The sequence below is a fragment of the Anoplophora glabripennis genome, unplaced genomic scaffold, assembly GCF_000390285.2.
Source record: "Anoplophora glabripennis isolate ALB-LARVAE unplaced genomic scaffold, Agla_2.0 scaffold645, whole genome shotgun sequence".
NCBI lineage: Eukaryota > Metazoa > Arthropoda > Insecta > Coleoptera > Cerambycidae > Anoplophora > Anoplophora glabripennis.
In genome coordinates, this window is record NW_019416865.1 from 149,438 (window position 1) to 167,470 (window position 18,033).

Below are 18,033 nucleotides of genomic sequence, written 5' to 3' on the forward strand. Positions count from 1 at the left end.
CATTTCAGTTACAAATTGCGAAATAAAAAAGAACAGGCACTCAAGAAAAAACTTCTTATGTGCCTAGAAGGAAGACAGAATCGCTGTTTCTGAAACGTATTGAGTAAGATCCAGTCAAAATACTCTTTCTGTCGACTTCACCATAACAAGTGTCAATTTTTAGACATCATTATTTTTTTACTTCCACAAATGGACAAATGGACTCAATTACTTCACGTTCGGTATTATTTGATAAAATGATTCATTCGGCCGAGAAATGTAAGTGGAGGTGAAATGACATGTCCACAAATAATGTTACTTATATTCATACATATGAATACATATTCAGTTACTTCACATCCACTATTATAGGACATAAAATATAGGTAGACGTGAAGTAATCGAGTATGAAGTATTTGTGGACGTAAGATAATATAACATCTAAAGAGTGACTTTAAATAAAATACATTAACTAATAAAGCAAAGCTAAAGATGGATGAAGAAATTTATTTATGCACCTTGTCCAAAGCTTGGATTTTTGTAATTTTCGAAGAAACGAGTTCACAAAAATGCATCTTTTTGGACTCGGTATGGTAAGTTTTTTGATTAAGTAAGTACTGGTTAGTTGTATAAAAATTCCTGGAATGTTTTTAACTTTTTATTTACACTTATTATTTTACATTTTATAACTGCAATGCAGGAAGTTGCGGCATTAGTTTTTTCCTAGTCCTTACGATTTTTAAGGAAATCGCAACTTGAACATTGCAAAAGATAAATAGATTTTCGATTTCAGCAGTATTTAATTAATGTTGTGGATATCGTCGTAAGTTATAAGTATTTTTATACATTTGATGTGATTTACTAACTAGCTGTAAACTTTATGCAAACATTACTGAATTGATATAAGGCCTATCGTTTGTAAAAGACGAGCATGTGCTGTAGCATAGTTTTCCTTAGCAGAGAAAGGATTTTCTTGTCAAAGTGTGAAATTATTACAACTGACACATGATTTCATATTATATTTAGGCCTCCCGGCATCTGTTCTCAAAGTGAAGAAATATATTTTTTTAAGTTTATAAGATGTAGGAATATGTGTTAGTATTAAAGACGAAATACAAGACAAAGATTATGACAGTTTTTATTTCACATGCACACAAAACAAGTTTAGCCCCTTATTCCTAGCTTTTCTTTTATGAAGTTCTTTATAGACGTAGCGCTCAGTGTGTCTGATGAATACTGGACTTCTCTTTGGTTGTCTTCTTGAATTGACCTAGCGTTTTCTTTAAGCGGTTCTCCTTCTTCTGTGTCTATCTTTGTCAGTCTGTTTAACTAAAAAAAAAAATTTCAGTACTGTCGAATTCAGTCACTAAACTAACAGACACAAACAAGTCTAATAGTTGTAATTTAATTTAATCCTATAAAATGCTAATTACATTTCTAATTAACACAAAACTTTGAAATTATATGGTTTTAATTGGTATTTTAGGGGTATAAACTACTTTTGCAATAGATTCATAGAACCCTACTTATAAAATTGGTGCAAAAAATTGCTAACGGTTATGCCATACTAGTGTGCCAACCAGACATCTAGTGATATTCCTAATTTTTCAGAAAGACCTCCCGTAAATACAGGGGGTGATAGTACGACAAAAAATAAGAATTTTTTGTCTTATGAACTATATGTCTTATCTCCTCTTGTTTTCGAGATACAGAGCGACAAAATAAAATGTTTTGAATTGAATTTTTACGAAAGAGTCCAAACGGCGCGAAATATTTTTATGAAATTTGGTATTCCTGGGTTTTTAAGGATGCCAAATATACGCTGGTCTAATTATTTTTTGGATATTTCACAGAGGGCGCTAGTTATGCTATATTCCTATTACATTTTAAGTTCAAATTTTTTTAAGGTTAGGTTTTTTACCATTTGGGCTTCATTTTCTAAAAATATTGTACTCTTGTTAGAACTTCCTAATATGGACTCTTACAATATTACGGTGTATAAAATAAGTGACTTTTCTCAAAGTAAGAACTTATTGATGGATGTCTCAAAGAACGCATACATTCTTAGTAATATTTTAAATTCTAATTAACGTTATATCAAAATTTTAGTTATTGTTAGCGACTCACTAAAATTATGATATAAAGTTAATTAGAGTTTAAAACATTACTAAGAATGTTTGCGTTGTTTATGAAACATCCATCAATAACTTTTGACATAAGCCTATTTTGAGAAAAGTCACTTATTTTATACACTAATATTGTAAGAGTTCAATTAAAAGCCTTTTTTCACGAGAACCGTCCACATTAGGAAGTTTTAACAAGAGTAAGTCCATTATTTTTAGAAAATAAAATTAGAATTAGATATTGGAGCCCGAATGGTAAAACACCTAACCTTAAAAAAATTAAGGTTAAAATATAATAGAAATGTAGCTTACTAGCGCCCTCTATGAAATATACAAAAATAATTAGACCAGCGTATTTGGCATCCTTAAAAACCCTAGAATACCAAATTTCATAAAAATGTTTCGCACCGTTTGGAAAGTTTTGTAAAAATTCCATTTAAAAAATTTTCGTTTGTCACTATGTATCTCGAAAACAAGATGAGATATACATATACATAAGACAAAAAATTCTTATATCACCCCCTGTATTTACGGGAGGTCTTTATGAAACACCCTGTATAATAAAATTTCAAATTAAAATTAGTAAAAATTACCATTAATTAATTCCTTCGTTATAAATAGTTAAAAGTATAATTTTGAGAACTGAACATTTCCATTTTCTTTGCAGTTGAGGCAAATAAATATTAAAAAAATCATCAAATTATATTCTCTTTGCGAGAAAGCCAACTTTAAAATTAGAACTAATTTTTAATGATGCGTTAATTTCCCATAAAGTAAATTCGTGTTGAAAAAATGTTATTAGTGAAATATAATATTTCCAAAACTTTTTCAAACATTTTTTAAATGTTTTAGAAATGCTTTGTTGCATGAGGCCACAGAATCAACATGTGAAAACATTAACAGATGGTTCAGATTTGAGTAAAATAAATAGTTTCTAGACATTTATGTAAACATTTCCCAATATTTAAATAAATATGTTCAATTTAATATATTCACAATGCTTCATTGAATATTATAAAAATGTTTTTGAAATGTTTACCTATGGAGCTTTATTTTGATTACCTACTATAAAAGTAATAATACATAAAATAATTCTATTTTCAGTTTTATAATTTCAATATATTACGCATATTTTTATATTATAAATCCTAGTGTACACTTGATACCTTCAACAAAAATCTTTTCATCTAAAATTAACATTCTCCAAAAGTACACAGAAAGAAAAATAATTGTGTTTTAATTTACCAAAAGTTTGGAAGTAATGGTTCAGATATAATATAAAAGATTACTCACTGTATCTACATTTACCTGCTAATGTTTTATACAGGATCTAACTTTTAAGTGGTCAGTTTTTTAAAGGTAATTGTATGTGTTTCAATGAATACGAATCTGAAATTCTTCATTTTTTAATCAAATAAATAGTCGAATTATAATTAGTTTGTTAAAATGCACGTTAATTCTTGTGTACACCATTATTGAGCGGGGCACTCGAAATTTCCATATCAACGTTGCTAGTTGTTTTTAAAACAACCTACATTTTGCAACGGAAGTTAGCCACCGCTGTTCTGTTGCGGCATGCCTTTGAAAGCGGATTCGCCGACTGTCTTCGCACCTGGTATAACACGGGAATGGGCGAATACTTCACTGCTTCATTTGGTTACATTTTTAGTGTAGTTTTCGACTTTAACGGTTCTATAATCGTATAAAGTTATTTATTTCAGTTTAGTGACGGTACGGTGTAATTTTGTGTTATAATTTTCAAGTTTTTGTTTAATATGAAAAAGCATGTATACGAATCGAGAAAGAGTCGATATTGTTAGACCCTACTTTTTGTCAGGAGCAAAGAAGACGAGATCAGAAGTTACACCCTGTATTATTATTTTTGGCATATTTTATCAAAACTACGAATCTTTTTTTATAAAACAATATAAAATATTTACTAGTATAACAGTCTTCTGCTTAATAAACTATCTGGGCAAGCGCAATCAAAAAAATGACAAAAGGAAAAAAAATAACACATTTGTTCCAAACATTTTCACATACCCATACAAATTTAATATAATAATACTATAGTAGGATCATATTTGATGCAAAGTAATAAATCATTGCCTATCAAGGGATCCAGTGCAATACGGTTTTAAGGGGTTTAGAAATTGAATACTTTATGCATTATAAAGGGATGAATCCACGATAAACCATTTATTTTAAATGTAACTTATTATAAGTCCAATTTGCCTTTGTAATTCCACATATGTACTACATTTCACCTCTGTACGTGCCACTATTGTTTAATGTCTTTTGGTGACAGGCTCTGATTTACGATCAAGCTCGCCAGGTTAGTATTTCACGTATAACCGACTACTTCATACACTCTATGCACCTGGGAGACTACAACTACTACCAGAACACTGCGTATGCAGCGGTATTTCATAAATTTGAAATGGTTTATCTTACGCTTCCTAAAAATGATGACACGATTTTTCTTTGATAAAAGACCGCCAATTTTTTGCTCTACTTTACATCGAATACGATCCTACTATATGTAGAGTACTTATTTAAACCTTGGCTACTAAAATTTGTTTGTGAAATTGAATTATACAAGGTAATATATTAAATTATAAGAAATCATTTATTGTATACTTTGAATAAATTTGAGATTCCGGCCTACTTTGCATAACTGCATATCGACGTAGGACGTTGCATTTTATGTTGCTCTACATTTTATAGTTAGATATAACTTCTAAAACGTCCAATTTTAAATGTCTTTGTTTAAAATGGTAAAGTATTCCGTAAACCCTAAGACACGCAGGTACTGATAATATTGAAAATATTTGAGATACACACAATGACAATACAGTAGAAAGGAAAAACGCCTATGAAATATGAAGTATGAAAAAATGGCGATGATCTTATCTGGTTAATATGAATATTACTAGTTAGGTTTGATTTAAAACTTATGATTAATTCACACAATCCAAGAACCGTGAAACCGATCCTGAAATATAATACATATTCTGTTGCATAATATTTAAAGTAACATTTAAAAACATTTTAAAAGTACTTATTGCGCGCTGTTAAGGTTTGATATGAAGCATATTTTATATTTTACCTGATCTTGATTAATAAGTAGTACATCTTCGAAAATTATCCACTTCACGTTTTCGTTGCAACCGGGGGTTGTCAGTGAACCCTCGTACGTATAGAACTTGCGCCTGTTCTTCGGTAAAAAGTGATTAACTATCACACCGTCCTTTATTTGTGTCGGCGTTTTAACGTTGCATGCTATTTTTTCAGTAGCTACAATTAGGTTATCCAATTTACGATTGTAGCAGTCTGCAACCTATAAACCATGAATGAATTAATATGCCGAGTGGCAAATTTTATATAATTTCAGTACCCTGAACATTACGGCTAAAACTATTAGTCCCTTGGGATGTTTCAGGGCACTATCGAACGATTCACATTTTTTGTTGAAATGCACTAAATGGGCCTCTAATGGGTATCTGTAAGAATTTTTAAAATATATAAAAATATATAAAAAAACAACGAAGGAATTTAGGTTTTGTTTGTTTGCCTCAATTTGAAACCTTTTAGTAAGTTTCATGCCAATTACAAAAGATTTAGAAGAAAAATTCAATTCATGGTTGAACTTAGAGCATATAGACCAAGCAAATTAAATTTTTACTCGAAAAAAGTCCTATCCACTAGATTATTGTAAAATTGTCTAAAGGAACGTAATACAAGACGTCTTTCGTTTCGTGAGTCATAGACTTTTATTAGCTAACTTTTCTATTTAAACAAATAAGTGAGGAAAACAGTTTTTTCACTTTGCAGGGAAAACCATCAATTTTAGCGAAAAGTGACTATCAGACAGCTTATAGGGAGNTCGGGATGTTTCAGGGCACTATCAAACGATTCACATTTTTTGTTGAAATGCACTAAGTGGGCCTCTAATGGATATCTGTAAGAATTTATAAAATATATAAAAAAATATAAAAAAAACGATGGAATTTAGGTTTTGTTTTAGTAAGTTCCATGCCAATTACAAAAGATTTAGAAGAAAAGTTCAATTCATACTTGAACTTAGAGCATATACTACATGGAGGAAGAACGCTTATGGCGAGGCGACAGTGTAGACGAGTGACAGAGAGAGAAAAATACTCTATTTCTCTCTCTCGGGCAGGCACGTGATTGGCTACCACAACTCTTCCCTCAACGATTACTTAGAGAGAGAGAGAGAGAGAGAGAGAGAGAGAGTGAGTATCCAAACTATCGCCCTTTTTCTCTACAGCGTTTACACTTTTAACACGCGGTGCTTTCTCCATATAGTATACAAATGATCACAAGCCACGTGACCAGTAATTTTGTTTAGAACAGTAATTTTATTTCCTTCATGTTGGCAATTAAATTTCGTAAAATTAAAAATCATTAAAACAATAAGATCAAAATTACATTAAAACACAACGAGGTGTAGACGTAACGGTTTGTCATTGTTCATTGTAAACGAACCGTTAATGTTGGTGACGGCAAGATTTAGGGAATTTTCGTTACTAGTACCAGCCCTGTAATGTTGGTTGCCTAAGCTCGGCGGTCAGGTGGCTTGTAAACATTTATAAAGACTCTATATATGCTCTAATTGGTTGAAATAAATTCTGATTTTTGAACCTACCTTTTGCCGTTGAGTGTGTGTTCCGATTCCCAGTGGAAATGAATGTTGTCTAGAATAAATTCACCATTTAAATGTCCACCTGTTATTGTTGGTATTTCACATTGGTCGTCTTCGTTGATTCTTATAGATACTGAAATTGGAAAAAAATAATATATACGACAACAAAATTCTTTGTAAGGTGTTTTTTTTAAATTGATAATAAATTTTCATAAATGCACTGCTAGTTTTAGCTTTACCGTAACTTTTAATGATTAACGTAACTGGGCAAGGTTTAAAATCAATTTCACTCCGGCTGTCCTTCAACACAAGACATCAAAGCAGTTCGTGAGAGTGAATAAATGCATCCATAACAGGTCATTGTTTGGTGTGAATTTTGGGCTGGAGACATCATTGGACCAATCTGGACTGGTCAGGTAATAACAGTTAATGGTACTCGCTGTCGTGACATGATAATCCAGTTTTTGTCTATGATGTAGACGGTGCCACATGACATACAGCCCGAGAAACAGATCCATTACCTACTACATTTTCTGGTCGTGTAATTTCCCGTTTTGGTTGCCCAGATCATGCGAATTAATGCCGTTGGATTTTTATCTTTGTTTTTTTTTTAAGTTTAAGGCCTATGCCAACAGGCCCATGCCCTGAAGGTGGAACTTGAGCGCTATATCAATGAAATTTAGCCGCATTTATGTAAAACGGTCATGGAAAATTTCGACAAAAGGGTGCGTAGATGCCAGCATTGTCATGGAGACCATTTACCCGATATGCTATTCATTAAAATTAATCGTAGACCCTTTACAATTAGTTTTGTTTTAGTGTTTTTCATAGATCCTGAACTTAGACCGGTTTAGAATGCGTATTTTTTTAATAATGTACGGTAAAAGTTGAAAACGTATTTTTCATTATTAAAAAAAAAATTGCCTTATTTATATAATAACTCTGAAACTATGAAAGATACGTAAAAAATGATAGACAACAAAAATATAGCTTTTGTTTAACGAATATTTTGCTTTTTGTTTATTCCTATAAAAGATAATGGAGATATCGCCGCTTGAAGTATCCATTTTAGTGAAAAAACGACCTTTCCCGAGCCTTTCGATCCTCTAGTCCTTCCTTTAAAAAACGAAGGACTTAAAAGGTTTTATATGCAAACGGCAGCTCTTGAAATTATCTTTAAAATGCTTTTTTGTAGGATACTATAGCTTCAAAATTAACCAAGTTATGGTAAAAAAACCAATGACATGTTTAAATTATTGCACAAATATAGCATTCCAAGATTTAAATCGTAATTTTTTATCATTTTTTTTAGCACAGGGGTGATTTATAAGGGTTGAAAAGTGTTGAGATACAAATTCTTTCATAAGCAATGAGGGAATTTTTATTTCAAATAATTGCACAGTTAAAGCATTCCAAGCTTTTAAAAAGTAATTTTTTATCATTTTTGTCGATACAGTGGTTTTTGGGAGTTGAAAGGTAAAAATTCTTTTATGTGGTATAAGGTAACTTTTAATTTAAATAATTGCACGATTTAATAATTCCAAATCTTTAAAAAGTAATTTTTTATCATTATTTTTTGCATAGGGGTTGTTATTAAGGGCTAAATAAAGGGTCGAAAAAATCAAATATATCATAAAACATGTTCGAGAGCATGGAACATTATTTAATCTTTGTGCTTGAACAAGATTTTTATCAATAAAATGCTTAAAACTTAATTTTTTCAATTTTTTTTACTTAGGGGGAGTTTTTACCCCTAAAAAACAAAAAGCGTCAATCGAGCTTATGTCACTTTTGAACTTGAGCCTAAGATGAGCCTTATTCTAAATTTTCATGCAAATCCATGCAGTTTCAAAGAATTCGGAACTTACAGCCGATTTTCAGCTTCAATAAATTTTCATAAATGCACTGCTAGTTTTAGCTTTACCGTAACTTTTAATGACTAACGTAACTAGGCAAGGTTTAAAATTAATTTCAAATAGTTCAACGAATTACAGGTAATACCTCCTAGAACAACCAATAATATAGAAAGTTAAGTGCCATGCATTATAGACGGACAATGTTCCGCTATCTCTTGTTGGTAGAAAAACTAAATCGGGCGGTAAATTTAAATTGCTGGCAAGTACGTTTTATAAAAACTACCTATTTGTTTTTGTTTTTACTATTGTCTGTTAAAACTGTAAATTTATTAGCATACCTATTGGTATAATAAATACACAGCTGTAAAAACTAAATACGTTGGTATATTTTTTCTCGATTTTAAAAGTATAAAAAATATTTTCTAGAAAAAAAAATTATCAAATAAAGTTAAACAATGTTATTCGATTTGTTTCTACATTTTACTTGAGATTGTTAATAGAACATGTTTAAAAAAATCAAGAATTTACAAGTTACGTAATATTTACTGGACAACAACATTTAAATTCATATACAGTATGTTATGAAATTCGCGGACACGGACTGTGGGATCATATTAAGCTAGATAAGGTGATCAAAAAGTGTCATTATGATTTTTCAATCAGACCAGTATTTTTCGAGATAGCAGTATCAAATATGCAAAAATAATAAAAATATATATTTATAAATTTCAATATTCAATCATTAGATAAACAACTACGACAAACGAGTTACAACAATTGTTCAAAATTTCCACCGTCTGCTGTTAAACATACTTCAGCACATTGTGCTACTGCTCGAATGGAGTTGCAAATCACCTCTGGTGTTATTTGCTGTATTGATTGAAATAGGCAGTTCTGTAACTCATTCAAATTTGCCACTGGTGTTCTGTACACCAACGTTTTTAGGAAGCTCCAAAAGAAAAAATCACATGGCGTTAGGTTTGGAGAATGAGGTGGCCAGGCAAATGGACCGCCTCTGCCAAGCCAACCGCACTACTTCACCTGCACGATTATTTGAAGCTCCGAGAGCCATCAGCATATCATATCATTCAGGATTTGAATAATTAATTGTGGCCTATTATTTTGTAGTTTATATTGACAGGTACTTTTACTGTACTCTAACAAATTTCAAAGAATTGATAAATGCTTTTTGAATTATCATTAATTGTCACAGAGCCGTCTGTTTCAAACGGTAGGTACCACAAATAACGCCAGAGATGATACGCAACTCCGTTCGAGCAGTAGCACAATGTGCTGATGCATCTTTAGCAGCAAGTGGTGGAAATTTTGAACAATTTGTTTGTCATAATTGTTTTTTAAATAATTAAAAATTGAAAATGTTTATTACTTTTGGATATTTAAAATTGCCGTATCTCGAAAATTATCGGTCTGATTGAAAAATGATAGAAAAATTTTTTTATGAGCTTATCTAGCTTAACATGATCCCACAGTCCGTGTCCGCGAATTTCATAACACCCTGTATAATATATAAAAAAACAATGTAAGACATGTCAATGTTTACAACAAATGCTGGTTTCAAACAGCTCTGGTACCGACTTACTTTTACCTTATTACAAATTTCACTTCTCAGATTATCACTAAATAACAATACTTGAATTAATCACTATACTTTTCAAATAAATAATAATTACGTCATAAATTTTCTTGGAGTTAAAGTACAATTAAAAATACGTTAAATCATTCTGAAGCTTTCCGATTCATTTCTGTCTAAAAATCTAAAATCTAATTGGGTACAATTCCAGTTTTTGTTTTTGGTGTATGTCCTTGTTACTGGGTGTTTAAAAAAGGCCTGTTTTGCAGCCAATAGGAAAGAAGTTGTCTTCTTTCAGATGCATATTTCTATTATGCATCTGCAGGCAAAACTATTTCCCGCAATATTGGCAGGCCTTTATATCCTATTGTTGACATATTTATTAAAATTTATTAGAGTTCGTTACGACCTATATCAGTTTACATCCCCTGAATACAATGAATAAGAAATGACGTCACTAATGAGTTTTGTGGAATAGAAATGATAGAATACCAACGATACGATAAAAAAACCATAGGACTTATGTATATGTATTGGCATCGACTATTTGGAAGCACGTTGGTAGTTTTGTTTTGCACAAATAAATTGTTTTTTGATCTTGAATTAATTGCTATTATTAATGACAATAAATTGTAAGCATAATTCACTTTTCCATCGCTTTCATCGTTTTCCAAGCCAGTGATGCTAGACTTGGATATTTTTCCGTAGCTGTAGAGGAAAATATTAAAAATTTGTGAAACGGGAAAAAAAGGACATTTTATGTAATATTTAGGGATTTGGTACTTTTATACAAAATAGAGAATTTGAGACTATAACAAACTTTTTATTGCCGTAAATATTGTAAACTAATTATGTTGTTTTTATTTATTTTTTTAACAATAACTTCAAAAAAATTGCTTTTTTTAGACAGTTTTATATTTTTTTAAAAACCTTTCGCCTTTCTAAATTCACTTTCGTCCCATTTCTTACGAATTTACATAAAAATAAAGTAAATTTGTAAAATATGCGGAATTATAGGGAGTTTCTGCCTAACACCTAGGTATATTCAAGTTCACCCATCCGGATGTATTTTGTGCGATGAGCAATTGCATGGAAATACGCATTTTGTAAAAAAAACGGATCTATGGAATTCACAGAGCGGTGCATAATTAATTTAAAAAACTTTTGTCGAAATTCTGACGGATGCACATTTTTCACAGATTTTTCTCACCTGTATGTCCACTATTTTCTACGCAAGCATTGTACCGGTTGTTGTAATAATAAAACTCCAACGGGGGTATATCCGCGCTTTTGGACTTGTCCTTACACACGGCGATGGGCGACTGCTTCTTTCCTTTTTGGCATAATTCGGGCCAATCGCCTAAAAACGTATATCAAGCCGTTAAGTAAGTTGTACGAGTTGTCATTCTTTAAGAATTTACTTGCTTGGTGATACAGAATCAACTTGAATTTGAGCCAGGAAGAAATTCCGTCAAGGAGCAACATTATTTCCAAAAATAAAAACGGACATTTTATAAGAGTCGCACGAGAATTTTAAATATGACGTTACTGACGTCTTCTTGACTTTCAGCTTTCCTATGTTCAAATATTCTAAATATGGTGACAGTTTAAATTGCGTCAACTTTTCTATTCTTATTGATATAACTTGCGTATTATAAAATCAAAGAAAACCGATTGCAATAGATACATGCTCCTTATAATCACTTTTCACCTTATCGTTTATAGTATCAAAACATACTAAGGGATATACAGGGTGTCCCACCGGGAACTGCGTCGATTGATATCTAGGAAAGTACTGCTCCGAAAAATTTGAAAAGTTGGCAATATGGCAATGTCCCTGGAGTGAACACAACTAGAATATCTAGAACTCTCCAGCACTTCCGGTTATACCGGAAGTCCACACCAACTTCGTTATTTTAAATGGGACACCCTATATATTATTGCATTTTCGGATTCCACGTGAAATTTGAGGGTCACTTTATTAATTATTAACTATACCTAGGAATTATAGAATTTGAGATATTAATATTTAAAGAAAAAAATTTACAGATGCAAGGGTGCGCGGAGATGCTAGTAACTCTTTTCAGGAGCGTGAAATCAACTGAATTTTTTATACCTGTAAAGGGCATAGTTATGGTATACCAACAAGTTAAAACATTTAATATTAGGTGTTTCATTTTTGGTGTTACCTTTTGATAACTTCAAATCAGCTATAACTTTGTTAACTTAAATGGAACACCCTGTATGTTTTTACTCTATCGTATGTAGATTGAAATTTCCTTTCAAGTCTTATAATCGTTGTTAGGGTTGTCGTTACTATTTTTAGAGATATTTACAATTTTCTATTTTTTGGACAATTTTTCTCGCATCAGACCTGCTGTCAAATTGGCCATGACCAGAAACACTCCAGAACCAATTGAAATAACATGACATAAGTTAGTTATCAAATTATTTTAATGTCTGTAATAGTTTTGGTTGAAAATTTAAATAAAAATGCCTGGGGATAGTTTAAATTATACTTATGAGTATTATTTTAATTTGTTTGTTATTTAGTTATTTGTCTGGCAGAACACAGCAATTAATCATAAACTCTAATCTGTCTGACGTCTTGCCAGTGACTCATGTGGTTCCTCAGGGGTCCATTTTAGGGCCCTTGCTGTTCTCTATTTATATAGCGGATTTTTATAAATTTTTGAATAACTGTTCTGTGCATCATTACGCTGATGATACGCAAGTGTATCTCAATTGTCGTGTTACGGACTTGGCTGCTTTTAACGATTGTATTAATTACGACTTAAATTCATTGTTAAATATCTCTGCTGCTCATAGATTGAAGCTAAATCCTGACAAATCTAAAGTCATAATTTTTGGTCCTAAAAATAAACGTATTATGGCGAAAATGGAATTGAATTTAAAATTAGGAGATATTTCTTTAAATTTTACCAATGAGTGTAATAACCTGGGACTTTGGTTTGATGAGGAGCTAAGATTTACCAAGCATGTAAACAATCTGTGTCGATCATCGTATAATCCCTTAAAGCAACTTTATCCCCAGCGTGCGATCATGGTTTCATCTCTAAAAATCAGTTTATGTAATTCTTTAATATTTTCAAAGCTCTCATACCGTGACTGTATCTATGGCCCGGCTCTACTACACTCCGATATTCAGCATTTGCAGCGAATTCAAAATAGTTGTTTTAGAATTGCATATGGAATTAGAAAATTTGAACGAGGAATTACTGAGTTAATTAAGAAACATAATTTTCTTAATCTTTCGTACTCTCGTAGGTTACACTCTTTATGTTTAACTCGTAAAATTCTTCAGCAAAAATGCCCTGGATACTTACATAAAAAATTTAAGAGGCTTCATAAAGCCACTTCGATGTTTAATCCTCGTTATTCGCGTTTATTAGAGATTCCTCGCCACGCCACTGCCCTGTATACTAGAAGTTTTATCTATCACGCCTGTAAAGAATATAATGCTTTGCCCGTTTGTTTTAAGTCACTTTAAAAAAAAGTTAAAGCAATTTATATTCAATTCATATATACAGGGTGTCCGCGTTTTTTGTAGCAGGACTTGATATCACAACTTGTACTAAAAGTCCTTTTAAAAAAACGTTCATGTAAACATATATGTATAGATGCGTCGTTTTCGATTTACAGAGTGTTCAAGTTTAAAATGAGAATTGATTTTTTATTCGTAAAACGAAAACCCCTTTTTAGACTTTGTTGAGACTTGGCAACTTTGTTGTTGAAGTTTGTTGTGAAAGTCCTGCTACAAAAAGCGCGGACACCCTGTATATGTATCTATATATTTTTCAATGTATGTTTATATTCTGTAGGGATTATGTTTAGAGATTCTATTGTACTTAGGGTATTTTGTGTTCTCCTTTTATTTATTTATTTTTTCTGTTTATTCGTACTGTTTCTAGGGGTTAAGTTGAAAAGCAGTTTTAAACTGACACTTCGCCCCTTTACAAGCTTATTATTTTCTGTTTGCCTACATGTACTTGAGCTAAATAATTGTAATAAAAGACATTTATTATTATATTATTATTATTTATGGAAAAAAGCAGCAGAAGAACATGTAGAAAACATGTTCTTGAAATTACTTTGTCACATTTTCCATAAATAACAAGCAAATTAAAATTTAATAATTTAGTAGCCTTGGGACATAGGAAATACAAACATTTACCGTTTGCTTTTGATCGTGTGCTCCAATCCCAATGAAAATGTATATTGTCCAGTACATATTCCAAATTATCAACCAACAATGTCGACAGTGTCTTCGTTGTCTTTGATTTCTATCTCCACTAAAAATTTTACAAAATTATAAATACTTGATTTTTAATGTTTCAAGGGTGGGTTAAAATCTGATATATTAGGGATACAAGCTACTAAGGCTTCCATACACAAGCCCTCTAAGGAGACATTACAAACTCAAGCTCTTACAGCTTCCATACAAAAGTAAGACCTTTAAGTATGTCATACACAAACTTAAGCTCCTAAAGCTTCCATACATGCACTTTAAGGAGGCCACGCACATAAACTTTAGTACTCCAGCCTGGCATATAAAGACAGTAATGAAAAGATACAAGAGTGTCATACTTATCAGTGCTAATACAAGTGTTAAGGGCAAAAAGAAGTCGAAAACCTCCCATAAACACAAACAACAAAATAAATTAAAGCGTTTCGAGGTGTAAGTGGGTCTTTAAGTACAAGATAGAGCGTCAACTATTATCCCAAGGCCAAGTGGTCTCGTCATCAATGGAACCACCTTTATACACAACCAATCATGTACACGACAGTCCATTAGCGGTAATTATTCTGTATTCTGCCACCAGACATATGTAAGGCTTTTTTTCGCGACTGAATATTGGTGAATATCTGACTTGTACTTACTATTTCTATCTCTTTTGATCTCAGTTGTCATATGGCAGTTTACTCTCCTATTAAAAAAAAGTATGGATATTTTTATATATGTAATAACTAGACTCAATTTTCCTGCGATATATTTAGAAAATAAGTATTTAATTACTAAGCGGAATGGTTGACTGTATTACTGTGCGATAACTCTGTATCTACTGTTACGCCTTTAGTTAACTATTAGCGAGCTTCTAGGTAACAATATCTAAATACTTCTGAAAAATAACCATCAATAAGAAACAGTCGGTCATTTAATATTCCACACCAAATATTAAGGTAAAACCTAATTTGGTGGTTAGTCTCTTGAACCAAATTTGGATTTTCTATGGCATAATAGTGCTTATTTTTTCTATTAAAAATGCCGTTATTTGTGAAAGTAATTTCATTGCTCCAAATAATTTTCCTGCCGAACAATCCCTCTTCCGTTATCTTTCCCTGAAACCATCTACAAAATTCTATTCTTCATTCCCCATCTCCTGGATGTAGTTTTTGTACTGATTTGAATTTATAGTCATGGTACTTATATTTTTTCAAAATTCTTTTAACGGTTGTCCGTGGAACTCTTTATGTTACCTTGTCCAAGACATTTATTTCATTAACGGGTTCCTGTCTTACTTGATGCCTACATTTAATTTTATGTAATTTGAAAAAATAATCTCTTGAAAACAAATAAACCGTAAGTATACCTGAGTCTAGGTTTTCCCACACTTCCAAATTCTACCATATTCTATACACTTTTAAAAAATACCAGGATTTCAATTAAAATAATGCACACAAGGCAGCAAGCGCTAGCAAATTTCGAATCTGTAAAAATGTTTGTTGATTTTTGTTTTACGTCAAGAACAACTAGATTTTATTAATTTTTTAAATAAATTATTGAATTTCGTTAATTTTATCGGGTTATTCTTCAAATAAAATAATAATGTTGCACATTGGCGTGTTTGTAATTTTGCCCTCTATCTGTTAATGTCAAAATCCAATACGGCGCCCATAAGAAAAAAAAAACAATTGAATGTTGCATAACTGGAACTAGTGGCCGTAGAAATTTTCTTTTGACGAAAATGGATTGCTCGTATCTTCTTATCTCCCAGTACCAAATTTCAGCTTTCTGTTGTGAAATAAGGACGCTAGAAGGCATTTTCTAAAATCGCTATTTTCAGTTTTTTCGCAATATTTCAGGAACGGCAGCAGATATCTTGGTTTTATATTTGGTTTATTTTAATGATCTTGAAAAGGTGCAACTTTTTTTCTAATATGAACCACCCTGTATATCTTACGGTTTCCCAGATGCCAATAGTGAGTCATGAAAAACGGACCACCCTGTATATATTTGTGTTATAGAATTTCCGATTTAAAGAATAATATTTGTTATTCCTACCTTATTCTCCTAAAATATTTTTACAGTAATAGCGACACCTAAAATAATTGTTTATTTTGATGGACGATTCTTTGAATAAGTTAAATAATCCACAATTTTTACTAACCAAATTTCGAATAAGACCACTAAGCTGCGAGGTTACCAATAAACAGTACAGTAGATACTGAAACACTGAAAACAAACTTCATTGTTACTGGTAGCAATAACTTAAAATATGTGGCAGTAGTGTTTTTCCTTTTATATTTTCCTTTATCTAAATCAGTTTTAAACACCATTAAATTTGATAACGGTGTATTGAATTTAAAAAAAAATTGNTGTTCAGTAGTTTTTGAGAAAAAAATTCCGAAAATTTGTCGATTTCGTCACTTTTTTCACATTAAATTGTAAATATCTCGGAAACGAAGCATTTTTCGAATTTTTGCTAACGAATAAGAAGTGTTTATTTTGGTCCATTTTACAATATAAAACTGTTTACAAAGTCATTTGGCGAGTAACTTTTTTGTTTATAACAACTGGCTGACTACGCCGAAAAATATAAAAAAAATATGTAAATTATCAGAAAAATACACTTTATAAAATAAAAAAAGTTTCATGCTGTAGGTTTTTGTTTTAAATTTAATCGGTTATTATCATTTAGAAGCATCTTTTTAGGGGTGTCCCGCTCGCCTAGAATTCTCTTGCGATTACCCTCGTAGAATTCTTTATGTTACCTTGTCCCAAGATATTTATTTCATTAAGGGGTTCCCGTCTTACCTACATTTAATTTTATTTATGTAATTTGGAAAAAATAATTCTGAAAACAAATAAACCGAAAGTATACCTGAGTCTAGGTTTCTCCACACTTCCAAATTCTACCATATTTCTATACTCTTTTAAAAAATACCGTTCAATAAGGCTGGTGTCTTTCTGGATATAATTGATGATATCCTCTAACAGTTTCTATAGAGTTTTAATTATTTTTTGTGTATAATTAATTCATACATCTCCCTCTACTATGTAATTGAAAACTTTACCATAATTTCAATTAAAATAAGTATTAAAATAATATACACAAGGCAGCAAGCGCTAGCAAATTTCGAATCTGTCAAAACGTTTGTTGATTTTTGTTTTCCGTCAAGAACAACTAGATTTTATTAATTTTTTAAATAAATTATTGGATTTCGTTAATTTTATGGGTTTATTCTTCAAATAAAATAGTAATGTTGCACATTGACGTGTTTGCAATTCAAAATCCAATACGGCGCCCATAAAAAAAAACAATTGAATGTTGCATAACTGAACCTAGTGGCCGTAGAAATTTTCTTTCGACGAAAATGGATTGGTCGCTTCTTCTCATCTCCCATTATCAAATTTCAGCTTTCTGTTGCGAAATAAGGACGCTAGAAGGCATTTTCTAAAATCGTTATTTTCAGTTTTTTCACAATATTTCAGAAACGGCAGCAGATATCTTTGATCTGTTTGTTTTTTTTTGAATGATCTTGAAAAGGTGCAACTTTCTTTCTAATTTGAACCAC

The 18,033-nt window shown here is 31.4% G+C and overlaps 1 protein-coding gene across 1 annotated transcript; it reads right to left on the reverse strand.

The window, feature by feature from the left end:
- Positions 1-622: 622 nt before the first annotated feature.
- On the reverse strand, positions 623-11,700 carry LOC108912388 (carbonic anhydrase 6-like). The gene is made up of 6 exons (XM_023455580.1): positions 11,637-11,700; positions 11,426-11,575; positions 6,772-6,901; positions 5,967-6,063; positions 5,212-5,442; positions 623-1,308 (listed from the first exon to the last, which is right to left on the reverse strand). The coding sequence occupies exons 1-6, from the start codon at positions 11,698-11,700 to the stop codon at positions 1,144-1,146; spliced, it is 837 nt and encodes a 278-aa protein (XP_023311348.1). The 3' UTR covers positions 623-1,143.
- Positions 11,701-18,033: the final 6,333 nt, after the last annotated feature.